The sequence below is a fragment of the Plectropomus leopardus genome, chromosome 14 (genome assembly GCF_008729295.1).
Source record: "Plectropomus leopardus isolate mb chromosome 14, YSFRI_Pleo_2.0, whole genome shotgun sequence".
NCBI lineage: Eukaryota > Metazoa > Chordata > Actinopteri > Perciformes > Serranidae > Plectropomus > Plectropomus leopardus.
The window spans coordinates 17755589-17777854 of NC_056476.1; the positions used below are offsets into that span (position 1 = coordinate 17755589).

A 22266-nucleotide genomic window follows, 5' to 3' on the forward strand; every position below is an offset into this window, starting at 1 on the left:
TTGTTCCATATATACACAGCCCCCTGTCTCTGATTCCTAATATACAATCATGGGTTTAAATGTCTTGATCCCTCAAAATATAAATAAACAAGCTGTTTTTGATACATTTTAGTGTATGGTGATCTTTAAACGTATGATGAGGAACATTGTTTTCACTTTTATCCAATATAATGTGTCTCACAGTTCTAAGAAAAATCCATCATCCCATGTGCGAAAATGATAAAACATTTAAAATTGTGAAGAAGACCCACAACAAATCTGCCTGCGGTTATACTTTGTCACAGACACTTACAGAAAGCCTCATGACTTTCTTCAAAAGTCTGACGTGTAAAGGCTGAGGGAACAGTGAGGGAAGTTAATAGGAACATTGTCTTTCCTATGTCATCATTGCTCATACTGTTGATCTCAATTGCGCAATTGAGCTTGTTGCGGTCGGCCTCTCCTCGGCATGCTTCTTGCCTGGTAACATTTAACTCCTCCTCCTAAACATAGATTTGCACACTACGCCAGCACAACTTCAGCAAAGCAGCCCACTCCCTGCATCTGCTCTCCATCAGTGTGGTATGTGCTAGAGAGCCTTTGATCCCCCCCACCCTCCCCACCCCCAACTCGACTGCGTGTGTGTTTCTGTGTGTATGCATGTGAGAGCGTGAGTCAGACAGACATAGAAAAGACTGTAGTGCCCGTTTACACAGACAATGCCCGATGGATGAAAGCAAGCGGAAAGAGACAGTGACACAAAAGAGCAGTAAACATTCATTATACCCACAGTTTTAAGTCCAGCCCTGAGGCCTGTAGTTAAAGGCCTAATGCAGCTTGATCCATGAGCACAACTGCTGAAGGAGCTGAACTTCACTCCTCTGAACTATTAATGGACAAGTATGTGCAGCTATGATCGGAACCAACAAATGCCGTGGATTAATCAGAGTGCTATTACTTAGAAATGGAGTTACACATCAGTGTATCTCAGCAGAGATCTAAGCTCATAAGGGTGGGGAGGTGAGTACCTTCACAGGCCTCAGTGACCCCCTACTACCTTTTGTTTTTGTGTCAAGTGTTATTGCACTTTGAAACTGAACACCAGTTCAAACAGGAGGCCATAATTGCAGAGGCAATAGCACCGGTGATGGGGCCTGAACCAGCGAGGGCACCTCCAGCCATGCAGGTTCTTGTGAAAACAAGAGAGGGGCCGTAAAATGTTGATGAGACTGCCAGACAAAGGTGGAGAAGTGGCACATTCATCGGAAGGGCGTGAGAACAACTGGACATGTGGTATAGTGAAAGGTTGAGAGTTTCTTGACATCCAAGGTGTGGACATTTAGTTCTAGTCTGTGAGTCAACAGCAATTGAGCAAATTGCTAAGCCTTGGTGTTGTTTTTAGATTGTTTTGTCTTTTCTCATGTGGATCCGGGTGACTAATTAAAGTACTGCAGAAAGAAATAGGCATGTAGGTAGGTAGGCTGGTGAACCAACAAAAGGACAGATGAGAAGAGGAAGCTAGAAAACAAAATGAAAGGATCAGAATGAGCAATGGTAATGTGAAAATAAAACTCCCAGGCATGCAGATAAAACAGTCAGGTCATTACGTTGCATAAACAATCACAGGCATTAGCCAACTGCAATAAAGTTATAATCAAATACAGTTCTCAAAAAGGCTCAAGGGGGTCACCAATTAAATAAGCAAACCTTATTTAGCCACCCTTCTCCTCTCTGCATGTTATTACAGTCAGGTAATGTACCTGGATGGTTATTTTCACCATGTGTTTCCCACTAATACTGCCCCACCTTATGTAGACTCACTTAGGCCAAGGATAAATATAAAATATATAGTTTTATATACATATATTTTATAGTTTCTTTGACTTTGGCCTATTTAACTTTATCAGAATCAGAATAAAATTTATTGCTGAGTAGGTTTTCCCTTACAAAGAATTTACTTTGGGTTTGATGCAAAGATAAGCAAACAATAAACATATTAAGAGGAAATAATTCTACTTTAGCCTTTTGCTATTTTAGCAAAGTCATAATGATGACATATGTATTTCTTATTAGTCTATTTACCCAAATACAACTAGAACATTTAGGTAATATGTAGACGAATGTCCTGAACTCTCATATTGCTCATATTACACTCGCACACACACAAACAATACATATAATGCCCATATTAAGAGGATGTTGTGACGAAAAAGTGCGTATTCTCGTTAACTATGAATAACTGGAAACTTCTCAGGAAAAGCAAGACCCCTTTAAGAATTCCCAGATTGTACTCTTTGTTTACATAACACAGGGGGTAATCCATGGACAATCTGAGGTGGCAATAGTAAAGAGTTTTACTCCAAACACGATAACTTTAGCAACCCAGCGATACATTACAAGAAAAATACATAATTTTAGATTAATTAATTATTCTTGTAGCTATATACAACACACTTAGGTCAAAAAACGTAATTTAAACAAATATTTGAATCGGAGTCCCCCCTACAGAAAGTAAAGAACAACGGAATGGTACGTTCCGGCCCTGCTCCTCGCTGTTTTTGTATGTGCTTCAGAGCGGATTCAACCGCCAAGTAAGTTACATTTTGCCATGTCACGCTGAAGAAGTTTGAGACCAGTTTATTTATAGAAAACTGGACTGGCGTGGGCACGGAGACATATGCCACTGGATATATGATCTGAAATGAGAGCCTGTCGTGTTTTTTGAAGGTAATTCCCAGTGATTTTTGAGCCGCTGTGACTACTGTATAGCTAATGTTACACAGTGAAGCCAGAAGCCTCATGTTTTCGTCAAGCCAAGAGGAGCACTGCGCCCCGTCCAAAGACCCAGTGAAATACGGGGAGCTGGTGGTGCTGGGGTAAGTTTTGCCTTGCTGATGTATATTTTTGAAACCCTTACTTTATTAGCTCCCCTACGTTGACGTAAAAGCCAGTGTTTATCTTGAGGAAGTCCCAAAAGGAGACACTCATGTAGGTAACGTTAACCTAACTTAGCGAGCTTTGAAATAAGCTAAGACCGTTAGTAACATGCTGTTATTTTAGTCATTTATCGACTTTTGTGCATTTAACTTGAACTCTTGATATATTTAGGAAAAAAAACGTCAAGCCCAGTTTAGATTCACGCGCTCACGTTACTCCACTAATCAGACACGTGCGCAATCAGAAATGTGTACATTTTCGTTTCGCTGATTTGGTGGCGGTTTCAGTGTGTGCATATTGGGAAATAAACAGTATTGCTACATTAGAACCAGCCGACATCCACCAAAGAGATATATTTAGGATGAGTTAAGAAAAAAACGGGTGAGGTGGACCCCATACTCAGCAACTTTGACCAGGGCGCTCTTTCTTTACTACCTTAAAGTTGAATTCATGGGGTTTTAGGAATTCGGAAGTGGTGGTGGTCCCCTCCCCCAGCCCCCAGAGCTCTTCCTATTTTCCTATTTTGAACTATCTGTAACTCACACACCGCACAACTTTACATCACACTTTCTGCATGCACTACAAGGCCATGTTATTTCCCAGATGACAAAACTGATCTACTTCCAATAGTTTTAAATCACACACCTTGCTGATCCCAGCACAAATGTGATTTATTTACATTCATGAATGTCTGCTGTTCACGTGGAAAGGTAGGGGACCTCAACTGACTCCAACTAATGACCAACATCAGCTAGAAGTAGAGGATGAGGATAAAATCTTTAACCACAATACATGCCTTTTCTCTGTCATAATATCCATGTAAATCATGATATTATAGTGGAAATAAATAGTGTTACTGTTCATGAATAATTACCTAGCAGGATATATTTGTTCTTGGCTAATCCAGCAAATTAAACACCAGTCAAGCACTTTTACTAAAAAATGAATTAAACCATCAGTCATGATTATCAAGATGTTTATAGACTAATTGATAGCAGTGTGTGTGTGGGGGGGGTACAGTTTAATATTATTTTGTAAAAAGTGAAGTCTCACCCTTGCTTACATTTCATTGTCACGCCAAGTAGTGGTTGTCTTTATTATTATATTAATAATTAATATTGCAGTTAAATTAAACTTTTCGTAGCCTCTTAAAATCAATAGTTTTTCAGTCCACAGGATAAATTTTTCTGCGTTTAAATGTGAGAGTTGAGATGAACAGACTGAAGAGTTTATCTTATGAGATAAAACAGATTTTTTTTTTGTTGGGGACATACTTGGTAGTCGGAAAAAGGTAATAAATCGCAATAATGGATGCGCGATGTCGGATTTTCCATGGATATGCCAATATGTAACAACTCATTTTGTCTCTTTTTTAAAGTGGAATTAACATCATATTATGCGGACTCTTAACAGCAGATGGTGGATCAACTTAATATTCATTCATCGTGTGATATAAGAAAATTACCTCAGGTTAGGGTTGATGTTTTTTACATGGTCACTTTTCGGGTGTATGTATATGTATATGTGTGTGTGTGTGTGTGTGTGTGTGTGTGTGTGTCTGTTTGTCATATCACCAGAAATCAGCATGTTGGCCAATTATGATATTTCAGTAAGTCAATACCTGCTGATATTATCTTGCATCCTTAATCGCAGTATTTGTTATTGCAATACTCAGCAAACCGTAGTACATTTTATTACAGTATTGTATCGTGACTTAAGTATTGTGATAATATCATATTGCGGGACCTCTGGTGATTCTCACCTCTACTAATCAATTATTTGTTTCAAACCTTCTCCAAAGTGTAGTTGGCATTAAGTGCCATGTCAGATCTCATGTACTTCTTTTTATAAGATAGCTTCTAACCACTACATTTCTCTTTTTAGACTACTGGTACTTTATTAAGGAAATGTTCATGCATTGTGTGTAGACAAGATTTTACGTATGAGTTCTTTGGCTTTGTTTGCTTTGCTTTTGTAAAAATAAATCTTTTTAATAAGGTTTTCATAGCCTGAAACTATCATATTGACACTAAGTTTTCAGACAATGCCCAGCCCTAATATGCTGCTGTTATAGAAAACAAAGCAGTTACAGTGGCATTAGTATACATGTCTCATCCTGCCACAGAATAGAAACTGGTGGGGCTTTTTCTTTGTTTATGTCAGAGCTATTTCAAAACCACAACTGTGTGTTTTTTAGGATTTGTTCAGGAGAAACTGCAGCCAGCTATCATTCTGAACTATCGTGTTTATATTGATAAAATGTCAAGGGCAAGGGCTGCCAAAGACGATGAAAACCACCTGCTGTGTCATCAGTGATTGGAGTTTTTCCAGTACTGCAACTCTCTTAAAATGAACATTTTTAGGTATTTGTGCTACATGTATATAGCATTTGTTTGAAGCTCTCGAAATGAGATGCTTATATATGCAGAGCATGGCAGAGTGTGGTTTTGTCCCCTGCCCTCCACCCATACACTCACAGCCTTACTGCTTATTATAAGGGACAAAAAGTGCTGACTGCTTATTACCCCAGGCTGAACATGTGGCATGTTTGAAGCTGATACTTTTGTTCTCCCTCCTGACATAAAGACACATATTTGAATCAGATGTGACGGGTGTATAATCACTGCCATGACATCACATCCCACTGATAAAACTGATGGTAGACAAGATAGCTGACAGCATGGAACAAAGCTTGTTTGAGCAGCAGTTCCCTCAGTGGTGTGTTGCCATGACCGTGGTGGCTCTTATTACTTGCATGGCTGCCCCCATCTCTGCCTGGGCGGATTGGCTTGGTGCTGGTCAGTGAAGGGGGGTGGTGGGGGTAGCTGCGTGGGTATCCTGGAAATGAAAGGATGGATTGATCAGGACTCAGCCTTTGCCTCTCCTCAGCTTCCTCTGTCCATTGTGGCTGGGAGACTGGGCCTATTGATTGAACTCTGTACATTTCTCCCTAAAGAACGGCTCGGTAAAGGAAGTGTACAAATCAGCTTGGAGACGTCTTTGGTACAAACTGGCACGGATAGAAATCAAGTTTCATTCATCTGATAAGGAGAAGAGTTATCCTTTTGCGTTCCTAGACTCGTAATAAGGTCAGAGTGAAGGTGGAGCTGGTGTTGTGTCAGTTTCTTATCCAAAGCGGATACTTTGGGCAATGGCAGCTTAAATCTGACTCAGCTGACTTATGCTCTTCTCTGTCTGTGCCATACTGTTGAAGTGTTTGTACAGGGGATGTCCCAATCGGATCGAAGGATCGGTATCGGGCCAGTTCAACACCTTTTTTAATTAATAAGGATCAGTTATTTTAAGCATGGGTCCGATCCTTCGCTTACGTCTTCCGTCAGGCAGGTGTCATAAACAGAGAGCACAATTTGCGGCAGATATTCAAATTTTATTGTAATGCTACTACTCCAAAAAGTAAAAACGTATGTAAATTTTCATGTTTAACTGAAGCTGTTACACCACTTTAATTGGAATTGAAATTTCTTTTGTTCATTTTTAGTGAACTAGTTTTACTATAATGCTGTAATAAGCTGAACTGTGGCCGATTTTATTTGTTGTGACGGGGAATGTTAAAGTTCAGCTATAACACTACTTTGAAGTGGAACTGTGATTATATTACTCATTTATAGTGTATCTGTACTTTTATTACCTTGCCACAGCAAGTTGATTTGAGAGAAATTTATGAAGATATATTTTAGTTTGTTTACTTTGCGATTTTGTTGAAAAAAGCAAATCTTGCAATAAGTGGAATGGAGAGCTATTTCTTAAGACATTTTATTGGTAATTTTATTGAAAAAAAAGACCCATATACATTTACCATACATATACATTTATTTTTAGTTTGTTTACTTTTGTAAAAAATGAAATAAAAAACCCATAAGGAACTGTTTGGATCCAGATGTGTTTTCTTGTATTGTGTTGTAGAGCTATTAAACTGTAAGCATATACGCTAGATTGATTTTAATAGCTTTAAAGTAATTGAAGTGAGCATTGTCCGGTTGTATTATCCAGGTAAATACAGGCATGAGATCAGGACTTGGTATCTACAGATAATATCAAATGACTCTAAAACACAATCGGGACATCCATCATCATCAGTCAACACTGACGTCAGTTCTTACAGTGTGGAACAACACATCTGAAGCGCTAATAGCCTGTGGTCGTACTTTGCAGCATCATCTAACCTCTGTGCCATCTTCTGTGACCCTTTAAGGCCACCCTGCCTCTGTGTCATGCTAACGAGGGTTATAACAGCCCAGCATATCTCCTCCTCATTCTGCTCAACACTAGCCTTTCATGTTAGCATAAGAGGTGGGAGGTGCTGTTGGCTCCTTAGTGCAACCCTGGAGGATAGGTGATACGCCAGAGTCCTCTAATCCCCGCTCCTAAGTATTGGAAGGTAAATCCGCTGTCTGTCTGGCACAGGTCAAAAGGGAAAGCAATCACAATTGGTTGGAGCGCAGCTTTAAAAAGCCTGTCCTAGCTAATGTGACGGTGGCGGTTCCTAGATGACAGAATATTGTTCCTCAATGTAATGGTGAAGAAAAGAAGGTATGTGTGGCGTTTCTCAGAGAGCCAGGGGTATATTCTGCAGTCAGAATTCATCGTGGCCAAATGCTAAGCTGCATATCATCGTATTGTGTGTTGTATGTGAGACATCCAGGCACAGGTATCCAGCAAATAGCCCCCCCCCCTCCCTCCCACAGACTCAATAGAAATCTGAACGACACATAGGCCTAGCTGCTCTTTATTTAGGTCGGGAGTTTCTAGGACAGGTCGAAAGAAATCAAGAGTAAAGTGTCAGCACACTGTGAAATTAGCTTCAAAAGCCTGTTTATTAATGCAATCATCAGTATTTCTGTTCCATGTGAATATGCTTTAGCATCAAAACCAGGATATTTTCATTACTGTTCTGCTTTCTGTCCTGCGCCTCGTTATCGGAGCGTCTTTTTTTTAAAGCAACACCTAAAAGAAAAATACTATCAGACAATTATCAACATTAGTATAGTGATGAATATAGATTTTATCAGTACTAGGGTTTCTGCGCTATACTGCAGGGTTTCAAAGTATACTGTGGAATAAAAAAGTTGATGGTTATCATACCCTGTAAATTTGCTTATCCACAGTGTTTTTGAAAAATTCAGCTTGTCAAAGAATCTTACCTTACTTCCATAAAAATAAATACAAGTTTTAATTTTGATTAAACAGTTGCCATTGTGTCTGATGATAATGAGAGAGATTGATGCTCTCTCTTATTGTTTTCCACAGTCATTCTGCTGTTCCCCGAGGCTAACCAAGAAAAGACAAGTTGTCGCCGTCATGTTATAGCCTTTTTATATTTATCTTTTTAATGAAATTGTTCTACTTTTATGCCCTCATGTCATTTTTCCCCAGTATCGAAATTTGTAACATATATCAGTATTTTTCAAGCTGTTGTTGTATCGAAGTTAGAAACTCCTGTGTCGTTACAATAATACCTTATGAGTACTTTTCCCCACATTTTGAAACACTAATACAATTAGTTATCCACTAATATTTTGACATTTCCTCCTGCTGTTGGTGTATTAGTTGTAGTTGTGTCCACATTATGATCAGAGCCTCTCTTGCTCTCTGTGGGTGGCTTGTCCTACAGGCCAGCTTTGTGCACTGTGCTGACTGGGACCATGTGTTTCCATGCCTGACCAGCCGTGTGGAGACACGGGACAGGTGGACTAGCTTTGAAGGGAGGTGGGGAGGGGGCTTTGGTTGCTACTGTTGCATTTGTGTTGCAACAAAGAGGAGAAACATTATATTATGTAGCTGTTAGTAGAGTCCACTTTTCCATGATATGCATTGCTATGCAAACTTGTGGCTTTTAATAGCGGTATTTCTGTTGTGCAAAATGTTCGTTCAGCTCGCGGTGGTTACATGTGAGTGGGTGACAGAAGGTCTGTGTGTTGGATGGGAGTAGAGCATGGGGTGTCCCAGCTGTAGGAACCAGCTGGTGGATGGGGAGAGGAGCAGTCCTACCGGAAGGGGCTTCTTCATTCACAAGGAGCTGCCTTAGAGCAGACTGAGGGGCAAAATGAAAATCTGATATTGAGAGGTAAACAGAAAATGCTCTCAGGTGCTCTTCTGGTGGTGCTGAGACTTTGAAATTGAGATCTTAGAGCTTTCTATATCAGCATGAGAAAAAAATCAGCTTTGAGAGAACGTGTTTCAGTCATGTGAGCCAGCTCCCCACCCCAACTGTGCGTTCCCAAAGTGATAGCAAACCTGATGTGCATCTTAAAACCTGCTCCTGCCAGGGACACAGTGCAAAAGAACAGCTGCAGTGTACACAGAGTTGGCTCACAGAAATCACAAGTACCAGAGTGCATTATGTAATAAGAGACATTATCCAAGGTAACGCTTAGATTGCTAATAGGGTGCATTAGATTGCAAGTGATGTAATGCACAGCAAAGCTCCTTTTCAAAACACGCAAATGTTTCTAATTCTCCATGTTTACTTGTTATACGATTACAACAATTTAGCCTGTAAATCTCATTAGACACATCTTTTTGCAGCTACAAAAACCGGTTTACATTTCCATATCAGTTTTTAAATGTTTTGCTAATTTGCTGTCCTTTCCCTCCACCCCTTTTCATGACAGGTACAATGGCTCTCTGCCCAATGGAGATCGGGGTAGACGGAAAAGCAGATTTGCGCTATACAGGAGGACCAAAGCCAATGGTGTTAAGCCAAGCGCTGTGCACATCCTCAACACACCCCAGGCCAGCAAGGTACCGATGAGACTAATTGTCTGCCTGTCTTTTATATGTAAGACAAACATTTATGTTCGCATGTAAATAATCAACAGAGACAGAGGGCTATTACAAATTTTGTCAATATACTTAAGCAGTTTTGAATTCATACTGTGATTAAATTCAGTCGAAGGAAAATCTGCAAAAGCCCAACTGACTGCTTTTTTTCAGTGATTTCAGTAGCTTATGGAACGTGCTGTGAACTCCTTTACATTATTGTTGGCAGACCTTAATGTTGACATTTCCAGTACAATAACCGTAGTTCCTAGCGGGGCCTCATAGCTTTTCTTTGCACTGGAGCGCCTGCCAGAAACAGCTCCATCCAGTATAACACGTCTGCTTTCCCGCATTCCTGCCGTTGGTTCCCAAGCAAAACTGCTAAACAAGCTGGAGGACCTGCTTACCTCTGCACCTCTCGGAGGCCGATATTCCAGACATTTGCTGGGAGATTGGCTCTCTGGCTAAAGGCCCTCTGGTTCAGGTTACTCTCACCTTGTGGAACTTGACTCCTGATATCTGCTGTGAGGTTTTTCTGTGACTGAGGCTTTTTTATCACAGAGATTGTGCATCATACCATTCGAGTTTTTGCAGCAGTGGTCTTTGACCAGTGATGGACATTAAGAAAGTACATTAACTTAAGTTTAGGTACACTTTTTGACTATCTGTACTTTCCTTGAGTTTTTTTTTTTTTTTTGCAAATTTATTACTTTGACTTCACCACATTTAAAAGACAAATCTTGTACTTTCGATGCCACCACATTGCTACTAGGCCTCTCGTTACTTGTTACATTTTCTTTGAAGTCAGCAGGTGATTTTTTTTTTGAACTGCAAAAGTCCATAAACTGTGATCATGCAGTTCTGCATGTGTTTTGTTTGTCTAAGTGGTGTTCCTGTACCTCTGCTTTGTGCATGCACTGCTCAGATTGTGCAGCTCATCAGTAGAGACAGATAAGAGAGGTCATCAGCAGGCGCTTGTATTTGGTTATGCAGTGTTAGTAATGGCTTCGGCGGCAGATGGAGATGAAGATTCCTCACCAGATCACCAAGGGACATAGCTGAAATCCATGTTTGAAGTGTTTGAGATGAAAAATGATCTGCATCATTTTAAAATGTTTGCTGTGTTTATCACGTACAAACTTTATCACAGAATTCACCATCCAACACGAGACAACGTCAGTTTTTGTTTTCTATGGGCATTTCTTTAGCTTTTCAGCATATTTAACAAGCTTGTGTCAGCATGGAGGGAAATTTTACTTTGCAAAGCCTCAGGGAGTTATTATATTTATTCAATTTTTCTTTAAATCTTTGCTTGTTGCTGAAATTGCTGAAAATGTACCATTTTGTACATTTCAGTTTTGCTAAAAATGTTTTGCCCAAGGCATTTCAACAAGGTTTTGTGTTGTAGTTTGTTAAACTAATAATAAATATTGATAGAAATATTTCATTTTTATTGTAAATGTGTATCGATTCCAAAACGATCGGTTATCTGTCACATTAACTACTAATGATAGTTATCGGCCCTGAAAAAAGCAAAATCGTTCGACCCCTAGACAATGTACAATATATTGATTTTTTTCTTTTTTTAGCTAACGTTTTTTTAAAAGCAAAGACTCCAGTACTTTAACTGAAGTTATAATTTGACTCAGCAACTTGCATTGGAGTAATATTTGACCAGGAGTATCTATACTTTGACTCAAGTAACAGAGTTGTGTACTTTGACCACCACTGTCTATGACATGAGACTAAATGTTCTTTTGCTGCACTTTAAACAAGTAGTCGCTGTTTAAGAAATGGGAACTGCCGTGACCTTCTTCCCCTTTCACCACTGTTGCTCTCTGCCGCTCTGTCACCACGGCTGGGATTAGGAGGGTGAAGTGAGGAGGAAGTTGTTGCAGTTGCCTGACCCCGCGCTCCCAGCTGTACACACGGTCAAATATAGCCATTCCTTAAGGGACATGCAGGGTGGTGAGCCTGATTACAGGAGAGCCTTCTTTTTGAGTACAGTGAACCAAGCCGTCTCCCATTTTTCTATTATTTTCTTTTCTGCAGCAGTACCTCAACACTACTCCAGCTCCCTCTCAGTGTCGCAGTCTCATACGAATGAACTGCTCTGTGGCTCCGAAGCTGCGAGGGAAAGCTCACGTGTCTGTGCACACTCTGGTGTTCATGACAGATAATGAGGAGCTCCCATGATGCCACTGCCAGCCTCCTATTCAGATCCTGCCCCTGCTTTCTCATCTCCCCCACTTGATCTCAATTACTGCGTTTGTGCAAATGTGATTGTTTTACATCGGCCTTCCTTTGGAGGGTTGCGTGGCTCGTGGCTGTGTTTTTATTTTTGCTCCTTCATCCGTGGGAGGGCGTGTGTGACATTTCGGGGGGTGGTGGTGTTGTGCTTTTAAAAATATTCGTTTCCGTTTGGAGTGTGCAGAAACTTGTTTTAGCCGTCGAACAGGTGGAGCACCATTTGTTTGTAGCGGCACAGTCGAGACAAGACTGCATGCGATGATGACATTTGTCCCCGTCTGTCTCTGATGTTACAGCAGAGTGTGGTAGCGCTGATGACCCACTTTCTCTCTCCCTCTTTCCCTCCTGCACGTGACAAAGCGGGGGGGGGGGGGGGATGTTTGGGAAATGGAAATCCGCAGATTAGAGCGTGATGATAGTGGCATGTGGTAAAGTGTTGATGGGAGCTGGGTCTGAGTGGCTTTAACCTACCCTCCCTCACTACACTGACTGAGGCAGTTCATCTGGTAGACAAGCTCGTGTTAACTGAGGCCAGTGGGCAGTTTATGGTCACTGTCATGGACGTGTGACATTACACGCTCTTCCCTGTTCCCCCAGCAGAAAATCCTGCCACAGATCTCCGGTTGTGGGTAATGACAAAATATTCTCATATCTGCTGTTAAAAACACAGTAATAATCCAGTGTAATAAAAAGCCTGAGATGAGATGTTGTTGTTAATAACAGAGTGGAAATGAGGACAAATGTATATTCTCTTCCCACAAGCAAGTTGTTGCTGAATTCTAGTATGTGACTCATCAATGCCCTCCATTTTAATAGTGAGGTTTGTTTTTCCCTGATCTGTAATTTAACCTCCATGATGCAATGATTGCATATGGTGGTGTCGTTCCTGTTTGTGAACCTTTGGCACTCTCAGATCTGTTCTTAAAACCACAAACCAAACATCAGAGAGTTTCATCTGACATCACAATAACACAAAACAGTGAAACACTCCCGTGATGTTAATGTTCTTAAGATAAATAAAACTACTACTACTACTACTACTACTACTACTAAATAAGATAAATTGTTAAAATGTGTATTTTCATCAATGTTTATGGTGTTGGTAATGAGTTGCTTGTTATATTTCAGGCTGTGAACTGTAAAGGCCAACACAGCATCTCCTACACACTGTCCAGGAACCACACGGTGGTGGTGGAGTACAGCCACGACAAAGACACAGACATGTTTCAGGTAAAAAAAAAAAACATTTAATGACACTGTTACTTGTTAAGACTGTATTTTGAATAACTTGGTGAATCCTCAACACACCGTTAGGGCTGCAACTAAAGATTACTTTCATTAGTGCACACTGGCTATGGCTCTCCTTCAATCCTTGTTGTAAATATCTTGTTAACCAACACGCTTCACATCACCCAATAACTGGGAAGCAAGACATGTGAACTTTACTTGGTTTTGATGAGTTGTGGCTCACTGACAAACTGAAACCTACACTGTACATTTACTGCCGCTTCACAACTTTACCGGTAATTTTTGCTCCGACAACACCTGTCTGCTCTGAGCGCATCCACTGCCTCTCTCCCACTCAACCACACACACATTATACTACTCTTATGCAAATGTAATGTATAAACATATGGCTTGCATTGAAACCCAGCCTCTGCGATTTTTACACAATAGCACTGTGAGCACCACAGCTTGCATGTGGCATTTTACAAATCGTTTTCTTCGCATACTCTCTCATCTTCCTCTCTTACCATATGCCATATTGAGTGTAACCAGCGTGTGTGCATATGAAGCCCACAGTGCCAGGTGTTTCAAAACCCTCTGGTTGGTTAGATTGCGTAACATTATAAAAAAAAAAAAAAAAAGTCTGCTTTTGCAATTCGAAAATTGTGTTCTCTTAAATTGTGACATTGATTTTTCTCTCTATTATTTCTCTCTATTAATTGCTTATCAAATAGCTTGTTTTACAGTACTTGTTTTTACAGTGCAAACTAAAACATATCTAATATAATACTATAGATGACTGAGAAAAAAAGCATCAAAAACTTACATTTGAGAGTCTGTAATTAGCAGATGTTTAACATTTCACCTTGAAAATTGACCAATGAACAGTGAAGGAATTATCAGAATATCTCAGTGGATTTGACACCTTCAGAATTTCAGGATATTTAGTTGTTTTCTGCTTCCTTAGCCTTAAATTCAGCTAGTGAGTGCTTGTGCCCTGTATGTGTACTGCTAACTGTCGTGTCTTTAGCTTTAATCTGAATGTGTAGTGAGGAGACGGATGACCAGAAGGAAGTCAACACCACAGACACATGCTTCACATTGAGCCCTGTATTGTGTCCATGTGTGTTAGAACAACACTGAATAAATAGAAACACGGACACAGCAGAGGAGGGGAAACTATTGAAAAATAACAAGACTTCAGTACAGTTTTGAGATTTAAAAAAAAGAGGAAATGAAAGAGGGGAAATGCTTATTTTTACCTCTGCTTATTCAGCTTGAGAACTGTTTGGATGTGTTTTTCACTGTTGAATCCGGTGGTCTGTTTAAAAATATGCGTGAAATATTAGATTTGAGGAGGAGAAAGAAAAAAGGGTTGGATTCTCTTCAGAGGTAACAACTTACTGCTGTTTAAACTTTGGTAAAAAAGACACTTTGGTACACACACAGTAACAGGATCTTGTGCGCCATCATTCAAATGTCAAATCGCTACAAAAGGCTAAACAACCGGGGAGCAGATCGGTTCAGTTTAAATATCTGCAGGGAGTTCAGAAGAGACTCCTTTTCCCCCGCGCCATTATACTGACAAGAGATCACGAGAAACAATGATATATATTATAGTATGATTTTGATTAATGACTGTGCTGTTTTGTAGATTGGGCGTTCCACTGAGAGTCCCATAGACTTTGTTGTGACTGACACAGTAGCAGGAGGCCAAGAAGGAGAGGAGACTCCCATCACACAGAGCACCATCTCCCGTTTTGCCTGTCGAGTTGTCTGTGAGCGGAACCCGCCTTACACAGCTCGCATCTACGCAGCTGGTTTTGATTCTTCCAAAAACATCTTCCTCGGGGTAATCACTATTATATACATTATATACGGTTTCTCTATTTACAGTGCTGATAAACAAATGTCATTTCTTGTGAAAAAAGCAGATTTCGAAACAGCAAATCAGTTTGTTTCTAAGCTCCGTCTCGCCTACAGGAAAAAGCCGCAAAATGGAAGAACCCTGATGGTCACATGGACGGTCTAACAACCAATGGCGTCTTGGTAATGCACCCTAAGGGTGGGTTCACAGAGGAGTCGAAGCCCGGCGTATGGAGAGAGATCTCTGTTTGTGGGGACGTTTACACTCTGAGAGAGACCCGCTCAGCGCAGACTCCCGGCAAACTGGTCAGTACAGGCTTCCTGCGGATCCTTAAAAAGTCCTAAAAGGCAATAAGTTTATGAATCTAAAAGTTACGCTTTAATTGGTATTAAAACATCTGAAATCAGTCTTTCAAAAGTCTTGAAATAAAGTTTGGGACATGGGAACTAGGATTATATAAATGTTTTTTTCTTTGTTTAACATCATCTCTGACATGCAGATTAAGTTGGGGTTTTTTTTTTCAACATTTTAAATAGATGATCTCACTTTTTCACTACAACAACAAAAATGTTTTATATTCAGTAAACATTTGAGCAAAATTGTCCCTAACCCAAAGTAGTTGATGTCAGTTCACGTTTTGTTTTGTTTTTTTCAATTTTCTTATCAATTTAATTCTCAGTGGCATTAAATCAGTCTTAAAAAGTCTTAAATCTTGCTCGCCTCAAGCTGTAGGACCCCTGCAGTAACTCCTTATTATATATATATATATATATATATAGCAGAAGTGTCACTGTGACTCCAGTGTTGCGCAAATGTTTCTCAGTTCACAAACAGAATTTGGTCGTGATGGTTACATGCAAAATATGAGCACTCTCTGGTTTGTTTGTTTTTTTTTTGCTCAGAGAAACTAAATGTGTGTATGCTCTGTGACCCTCTGCAGGTGGAGCATGAGAGTAATATTCTGCAGGACGGCTCCCTGGTGGATCTGTGCGGAGCCACTTTGCTGTGGCGTACTGCAGAAGGCCTCTTCCACACTCCCACCCAAAAGCATCTGGAGGCTCTCAGGCAGGAGATCAACGCAGCTCGCCCCCAGTGCCCCGTGGGTCTCAACACGCTCGCCTTCCCCAGCATGCAACGCAGCCGCGCCCTCTCTTCTCTGGAGGACAAGCAGCCTTGGGTCTACTTGGCCTGCGGCCATGTGCACGGCTACCACAACTGGGGCCACCGCTCAGAGCAGGAGCCCAACACTCAGCGAGAGTGTCCCATGTGCCGGGTGGTCGGGCCCTACGTACCGCTGTGGCTGGGCTGTGAGCCGGCCTTCTACGTGGACACAGGCGCGCCCACTCACGCCTTCGTGCCATGTGGACACGTGTGTTCCGAGAAGTCGGTCAAGTACTGGGCGGAGATCCCGCTGCCCCACGGCACCCACGCCTTCCACGCCGCCTGCCCCTTCTGTGCCACCCAGCTCAGCCTCACTCAGGGCTGTTCCAAGCTAATCTTCCAGGGCCCGGTGGACTGAGCCTGAAGGGTCCTGCTCCAGCAGAGAAGATTAGACAGGAATGCCAACATGCTGTGAAACTGTTCCGATTATTTTGTGCTTTCTTTTGTTCGTGTAAGCCAGCTGTGGAAAGGAGCAAGTCTTCTCGAGTTCTGGTCAAATACTGTGGATTCTGCACAACAGAGAGCCATTACAGATTGTTCAGGGCCTCTCGTGGCTGTTTGGATGGCCACTGTGGGAGATGTGGAGCACACTGGACCACAGATGCCTTGCTCCTCCAGAATGAAATACTGTTTCAGCTGTTCTGCGAACCAACCGCTTTTTTAAAAAAAAAAGAAGAAAAAAAAGGCTGTTTTAAACTGCTGGTTTTCCATCAGTGGATTTAAGCTTGTAGAAGGAATGAATTGATTTTACTCATGAATCAGACCAGATAAAAGTGGTGGATTTGAATCTATTTGGAAAGAAAAAGGAGGGTTTATAGTTCAATTCCTGGTGGGTCTGAGACGTTTTTACAGAGCCAGACAGCTGGACTGTTGGCTGGGAGAAAAGCCAGGAGAAACTCGGGGTCTAATGGCTTACTAGTTAAGTGCTCCCCATTGCTGTCAGCCCTGAAATGGCATCTAGATCATGTAGCTCTCCGATTTTTGGCTTCCATTTGCTGAACAAACTTTGAGGAGCGGGGGGGGGGGGACTTTTTGTGTACAGAGATATAATCCAGTGCCTCAAATCCCATTAATCTGTGGGAATATTTTTAATAAATGAGAAAAGATATTTTGTTGAAGGCAAAGGGAGAGATAGTTTTGCATACGTAAGGAAACGACAGCCCACATGGATTCTTCAACACATTTTTATCTGACAGAAGATGTATTTTACTACACTGAGGCCCTTTTACTGTTTTGTAATGCAAATGTTAATATATTTTTCTCCTGCGTAAATAATGAGAATGTTTGAGAGTGCGTGCATGCATGTGTGATTGTGTGTGTGTGTGTGTGTGTGTGGGTTGGACTGTGTGGGTGCCCTTGGGCTTTGTTGAAATCGCCCTGCATCATTTCACCCCCAATCCCCTCTCTATGATCTCGCCCACCACCCAAAACACTACCAGAGAGAACACAGGAATTAAACCAACCTCGCAGGGTTTGACAATGAATGTACTGAAATACATCGACTCTCCTCACTGGTGGTGCTTCAGTTATACGACTCACTTTCTCAGTGGCTTTGCCGTTAAAGGTAATGTCGCACTCGCAGTGAAAGACAACATTTGAACTTCACTACCATTATGCATCAACAGCTCGCTACCTTGCTAGCTAGCTGCGTCCCTGCCCCACACACGTGTACTGTATTCAGTCTGCACTGTTGTTAGCTTTATCCCATGCTGGGTCTGATCCAATGATTTGTACGCTGTCAAACCTGGGCACAGTCTCAGCAGCATCCAGAGATTATACCAAATATAAGGAGATGTGTTTTTTTTTTTTCTCCACACGCGAGATGTAACGACCACTCTCCCCGATCCAAAGTGTTTCTGTAAACAATCCCTAAACCCAAACTGCTGCTACGGTGGAGTGTTGACGGCTCTGGATTACAGTCGAGGCTGTTCAAGCAGCTTCCACGTGAATAATGATATTATCACGCGCCATGCCAAATTTGGTTAAATTCCATTGTGCGCGGATGAGTCAAGTTGTCCAAAAACAAAGTAGCAGATGAATTGAAACTAAAGAATCTGGGACGAATCTGTGCATTCTTCTGTGATGTTAGCTCACCAGACTGTGCCCACATGTAGAGTTTAGGTAAAGGCATTAATTCTGCCTCTTGTTTTATCAAATTTAATATTGAGCATTAAAATTGTAAGACGTTGAAGTTCCTATCATAGCATTTTAATTTTCTTCAGGTTGCATTATGATGAATAATAATCAGAGGTGTCTTTGAAGGGCAGAATCCACCTGGAATAAAGGGATAGTTTGCATTTTTACAGTGGAGTTGTACAGGGTACTTATCGATAGCCGGTGTATTGCATACAGTAGATGTCAGTCAGCACACTCCCTGTTTGGAGAAGCAGCAGAAGTGCTTACATGGAAGCTAAGCAATGTACTGCTGTGAACAGGGGCAGCAGCAAAAGGTAGTTAGCCACCTAAAAAAAAACTCCAACCTAAAAACCTCTATAATCAGAGCTGGAAATTAGCACCAGCCACCAGCCAAATGCTTGTAAAATATGCCGGTTGCTGCTAGATTTGCTTCATTTACCAGCCAAAAAAAAACAGTAGTCTGTTCTGTGGCCAGCCACAATGGCAGATAGACAAAAGTTAAATACCAGCCGTGATAACAGTATTTTTGTACGCTGTAGTGCGAATAGGGTTGCAACAGCATGTAATTTTCACGGTATGATAACCATCTCAGAAAATATTGTGGTTTCAAGATATCAAGGTAGTGCAGAATTATTATCAGTTACAATGACCCTAAATGAATAAAAACAAAAGTTTTTTTTGGTTGAACAAACATTTATATTACTATGATTGAAGCTTGAAACCACTTCTTAAAATAAAAGTATGTGTAAATAGTCTCCCTTAAAAAAAAAAAAAGCTCAAATAAAGGTGAGATTCTTTATCTAGCCGCGTATTTTTTAAGATGTCTAAGATAAGTAAATGTACACGGTATGATAGTTGCTGATTTTCACACCACTGTTTACCTTGAAACCAGTATACCTCTGCAACCCTAATTGAGTGTTTTCACAGCGTTACCTTTCTGTCAGACAGCCTGTCACGACGGGGAAGCCAATCACAGCTTCAGTTTCCTGTCTGTGCTCCAGTCAAAGCTTCCAGACTGCAGTGACGAAAACACTCATTTTGGCTTGCTGAATACAGGAGCTGCTGGTGTACCGCTGCCTCAACTAGTCAGTTAGTGTCATTGTGTGACTTGGGTTCATCTGAACCAACCCTTGTGAATGCCAAAGTCACACAAACACTAACCGATGGAGTCAGCAGTAGACCAGCAGCACCTGTGTTCAGTAACGTTAAATCACTGTTTTTCTCAGCTGTAAATAGAGCAATATAACGGCTTCAGTTTCTTGTTGGAAATCACTGCCTGATGACAAAGTAAAGCTGTGGAAATACTCTAAATGTAGTGTACACTTATACTGATAGAGAATGTTTAAGTTGGCCAAAAAAATCGTTTTTTGCTTTGGCCACCGTCCGCAGCATTTCCCTGCTTAACTTCTGTGGTGGTACTGCTGCAGTTTCTCCATCTTGGGGGCATGCCGACTGACATCTGCTACATGTGATACAACCCCACTTCAAAAGATCCAAACTACCCCTTTAAGGGCTCCTTTACTTCACAAAAACTCCTGACTATGATCGCTGTCTCTTTGGTTCCTGAAGAGAAACAAACCTAGCATTCTTGAAAGTATCCGCAGCATTACGCTTCACTCATACCACAGAGCGTTTCTGTCCTCAGATTTTATGTTTCTGCCGAGCAAGGTCAAGTACTAAGCCACGTATTGTACAGTAGCATTCCTCTCCGACACTTTCAGCTCAAACACTGTGCCCATTGCTTAAGACCGTGTTCTGTAACAGCTGCGGAGTAGCTGCCTCAAACATTCCTCCTTGGTAAACATGGGTGGGGCCCTCGGTTCACCCAAGGGCTTGTTCTATGATTTTGTCTCCTACAGGAACTCTGTACACAAGCCATAGAACGCACTGATGCTCCCAATGCCTCCTTTGCAAAGAATAAAATATTTTTTAAAAATAATTCAAAGTTGAAGTGGTTGTCTCTCTGATTTTTAGGCCTTCTGAGAACCTGACGGTCACGTGCGGTACGGTTGTGATACTGATTCAGTGGTTTTGTGAAGGTACGTGCACTTTAATGAAGCTTTTTTTGAAGCCGCTGCCTTTGAACTCCAGATGTCTCGGCTGTGTACGCACAACATAGCAGTGATGTTTAATCACAGTTACATATGTGTTTCATCATTCCTCAGCATGCAGCTATCTCGGTCGCCAAAATGGCCCTGGATTTTGATAGCTCTATCAAACACAGTATTTTGTGAGATAAGGAAGACATTTTTCTTGAAGTCTATTATATACACATTTCACGTTATACTTTATCAGCCTCTTCTTATTTACCATAGAAAATGACTGCATGAGCAACTTTCCCTGCTGATGAGTGCAGTTCCCCCTCTGGAGCCACAAGAGGGCACTATTTCCTCAACAATAGAGAGGTTGGCACTAAGCCCAGCAGACCACTGAGCCTGCGGCATTCAATAGCCCAAAAACACAGAGAAAAGAAATGGAAGTTTGATGTTTATTATGAAAAAGGAATCTGTATAAATACATTTCAAATAAATTTGAAACAAGAAATGGCTCTGACTGAATTTGCATGCTCATAGATGCCTGAAAATCCTCTATATGTGCAATTACGCTACCACAGGACATGTGTGGGCTATATATCTATATTTACTGATTCATCTCTAGCAATCCATGAGCTTTTGTATTTTTTTTTCTCCAAATTAATTACACTGTTCTTAGATTTATTCCAGATTTAAATCCTGGCATCATACACAAGGCATGGCTGACAAATATGCACAGTTGTGAGCAATTTTTAGCTTTTATTTTTGTGTGCATGCAAAAAATGTTGTACGATGACGACGATGACATTTCCCATCATTCGCATGTGACTTCATCTCCTCTATAATAAGGGCACATGAAAGGGATTTAAATACATAACATGTCAGTTAGGCGTTTGGAGGGGAATGGAGCTGTGGGATGCCATGCTTCCTAATTAACATTTCTGCAGTAGATGTGAGATGGGTTCATATGTCTGCACACTTGCCTGTTTTTCTGAATGACAGAAGAGACACCGAAGGTGACAGCATGCTAATTTTGAGATCACTCGGTGGCTCCCCTGCCTTAAGCAGGGCAGGGTTATGCAAATAAAGTGGAATGATACAATATTTTTTTTCTTGAACCAGCTTCCTGGATGGGGTTCATGTGCTTTACTGACGCTGGTCTTTGTAACAGATTGACACAAACCTTAGAACTTCTATCATCACCTTTTTAAACCTAATTAACTTCTAACACACAACTCAATTTTACAGGATCATATTTTTTCAGCTGCATTGGTTATATTATAATTTTACTTAAAAGTGCTTCTTTGGTTAATTAGCACATACAAAATGACTATTATTTAGCCTGACAGTTTGTTTACGGAGTAAGTGAAGTGCTGAGAGAGATTGTTTACCAAGTGATTAAACTTGATATTAAAGGGGTACTCCAGCATTTTAGTAATTCACTTCCATGAAGTTGGAGAGCTAAAATATTAAAGCAGGAAAGGCTGAGTTACTTTAAGTTCCTATAGCCTGGTTCTTCAACAGTGGGGTCGTGACCCCTATGGGGTCACCAGTTACTGCAGCTGGGCCGCCAAATTATTGTTCAATAATTTTGGGATTTTTTTTTATTTTCAAAAATTTTAATGTGTGAAAATACACATGAAGTAGAATCCAACATATTTTGCCTTTTGCAACATTTCCTCCCTCACCTGCAGTCTGAGGCTGATATGGCCCTCTGCCTGGAAACCTCCATTCGCCCGGTTTAATATCTTTCATCTTAAGGCAAGTGAGATTTAAGACTTTTTTAGACTGATTTAAAATGAAAAAGAAAGGAAAAAAATCCATGAACAACAACAAAAAAACAAGACAAAAAGTGCTTAAAATTCAGAATATTTCTGTGATGTAACTTTAAATATG

General features: G+C 40.9%; 1 protein-coding gene across 1 annotated transcript; it reads left to right on the top strand.

The window, feature by feature from the left end:
* The first annotated feature begins 2561 nt into the window (after window positions 1–2561).
* On the top strand, window positions 2562–20276 carry peli2 (pellino E3 ubiquitin protein ligase family member 2). Its single transcript, XM_042500438.1, has 6 exons — window positions 2562–2855; window positions 9549–9678; window positions 13075–13176; window positions 14828–15025; window positions 15157–15345; window positions 15981–20276. Exons 1-6 carry the CDS (start codon window positions 2752–2754, stop codon window positions 16557–16559), a joined length of 1302 nt encoding a protein of 433 aa, XP_042356372.1. The 5' UTR covers window positions 2562–2751; the 3' UTR covers window positions 16560–20276.
* Window positions 20277–22266: the final 1990 nt, after the last annotated feature.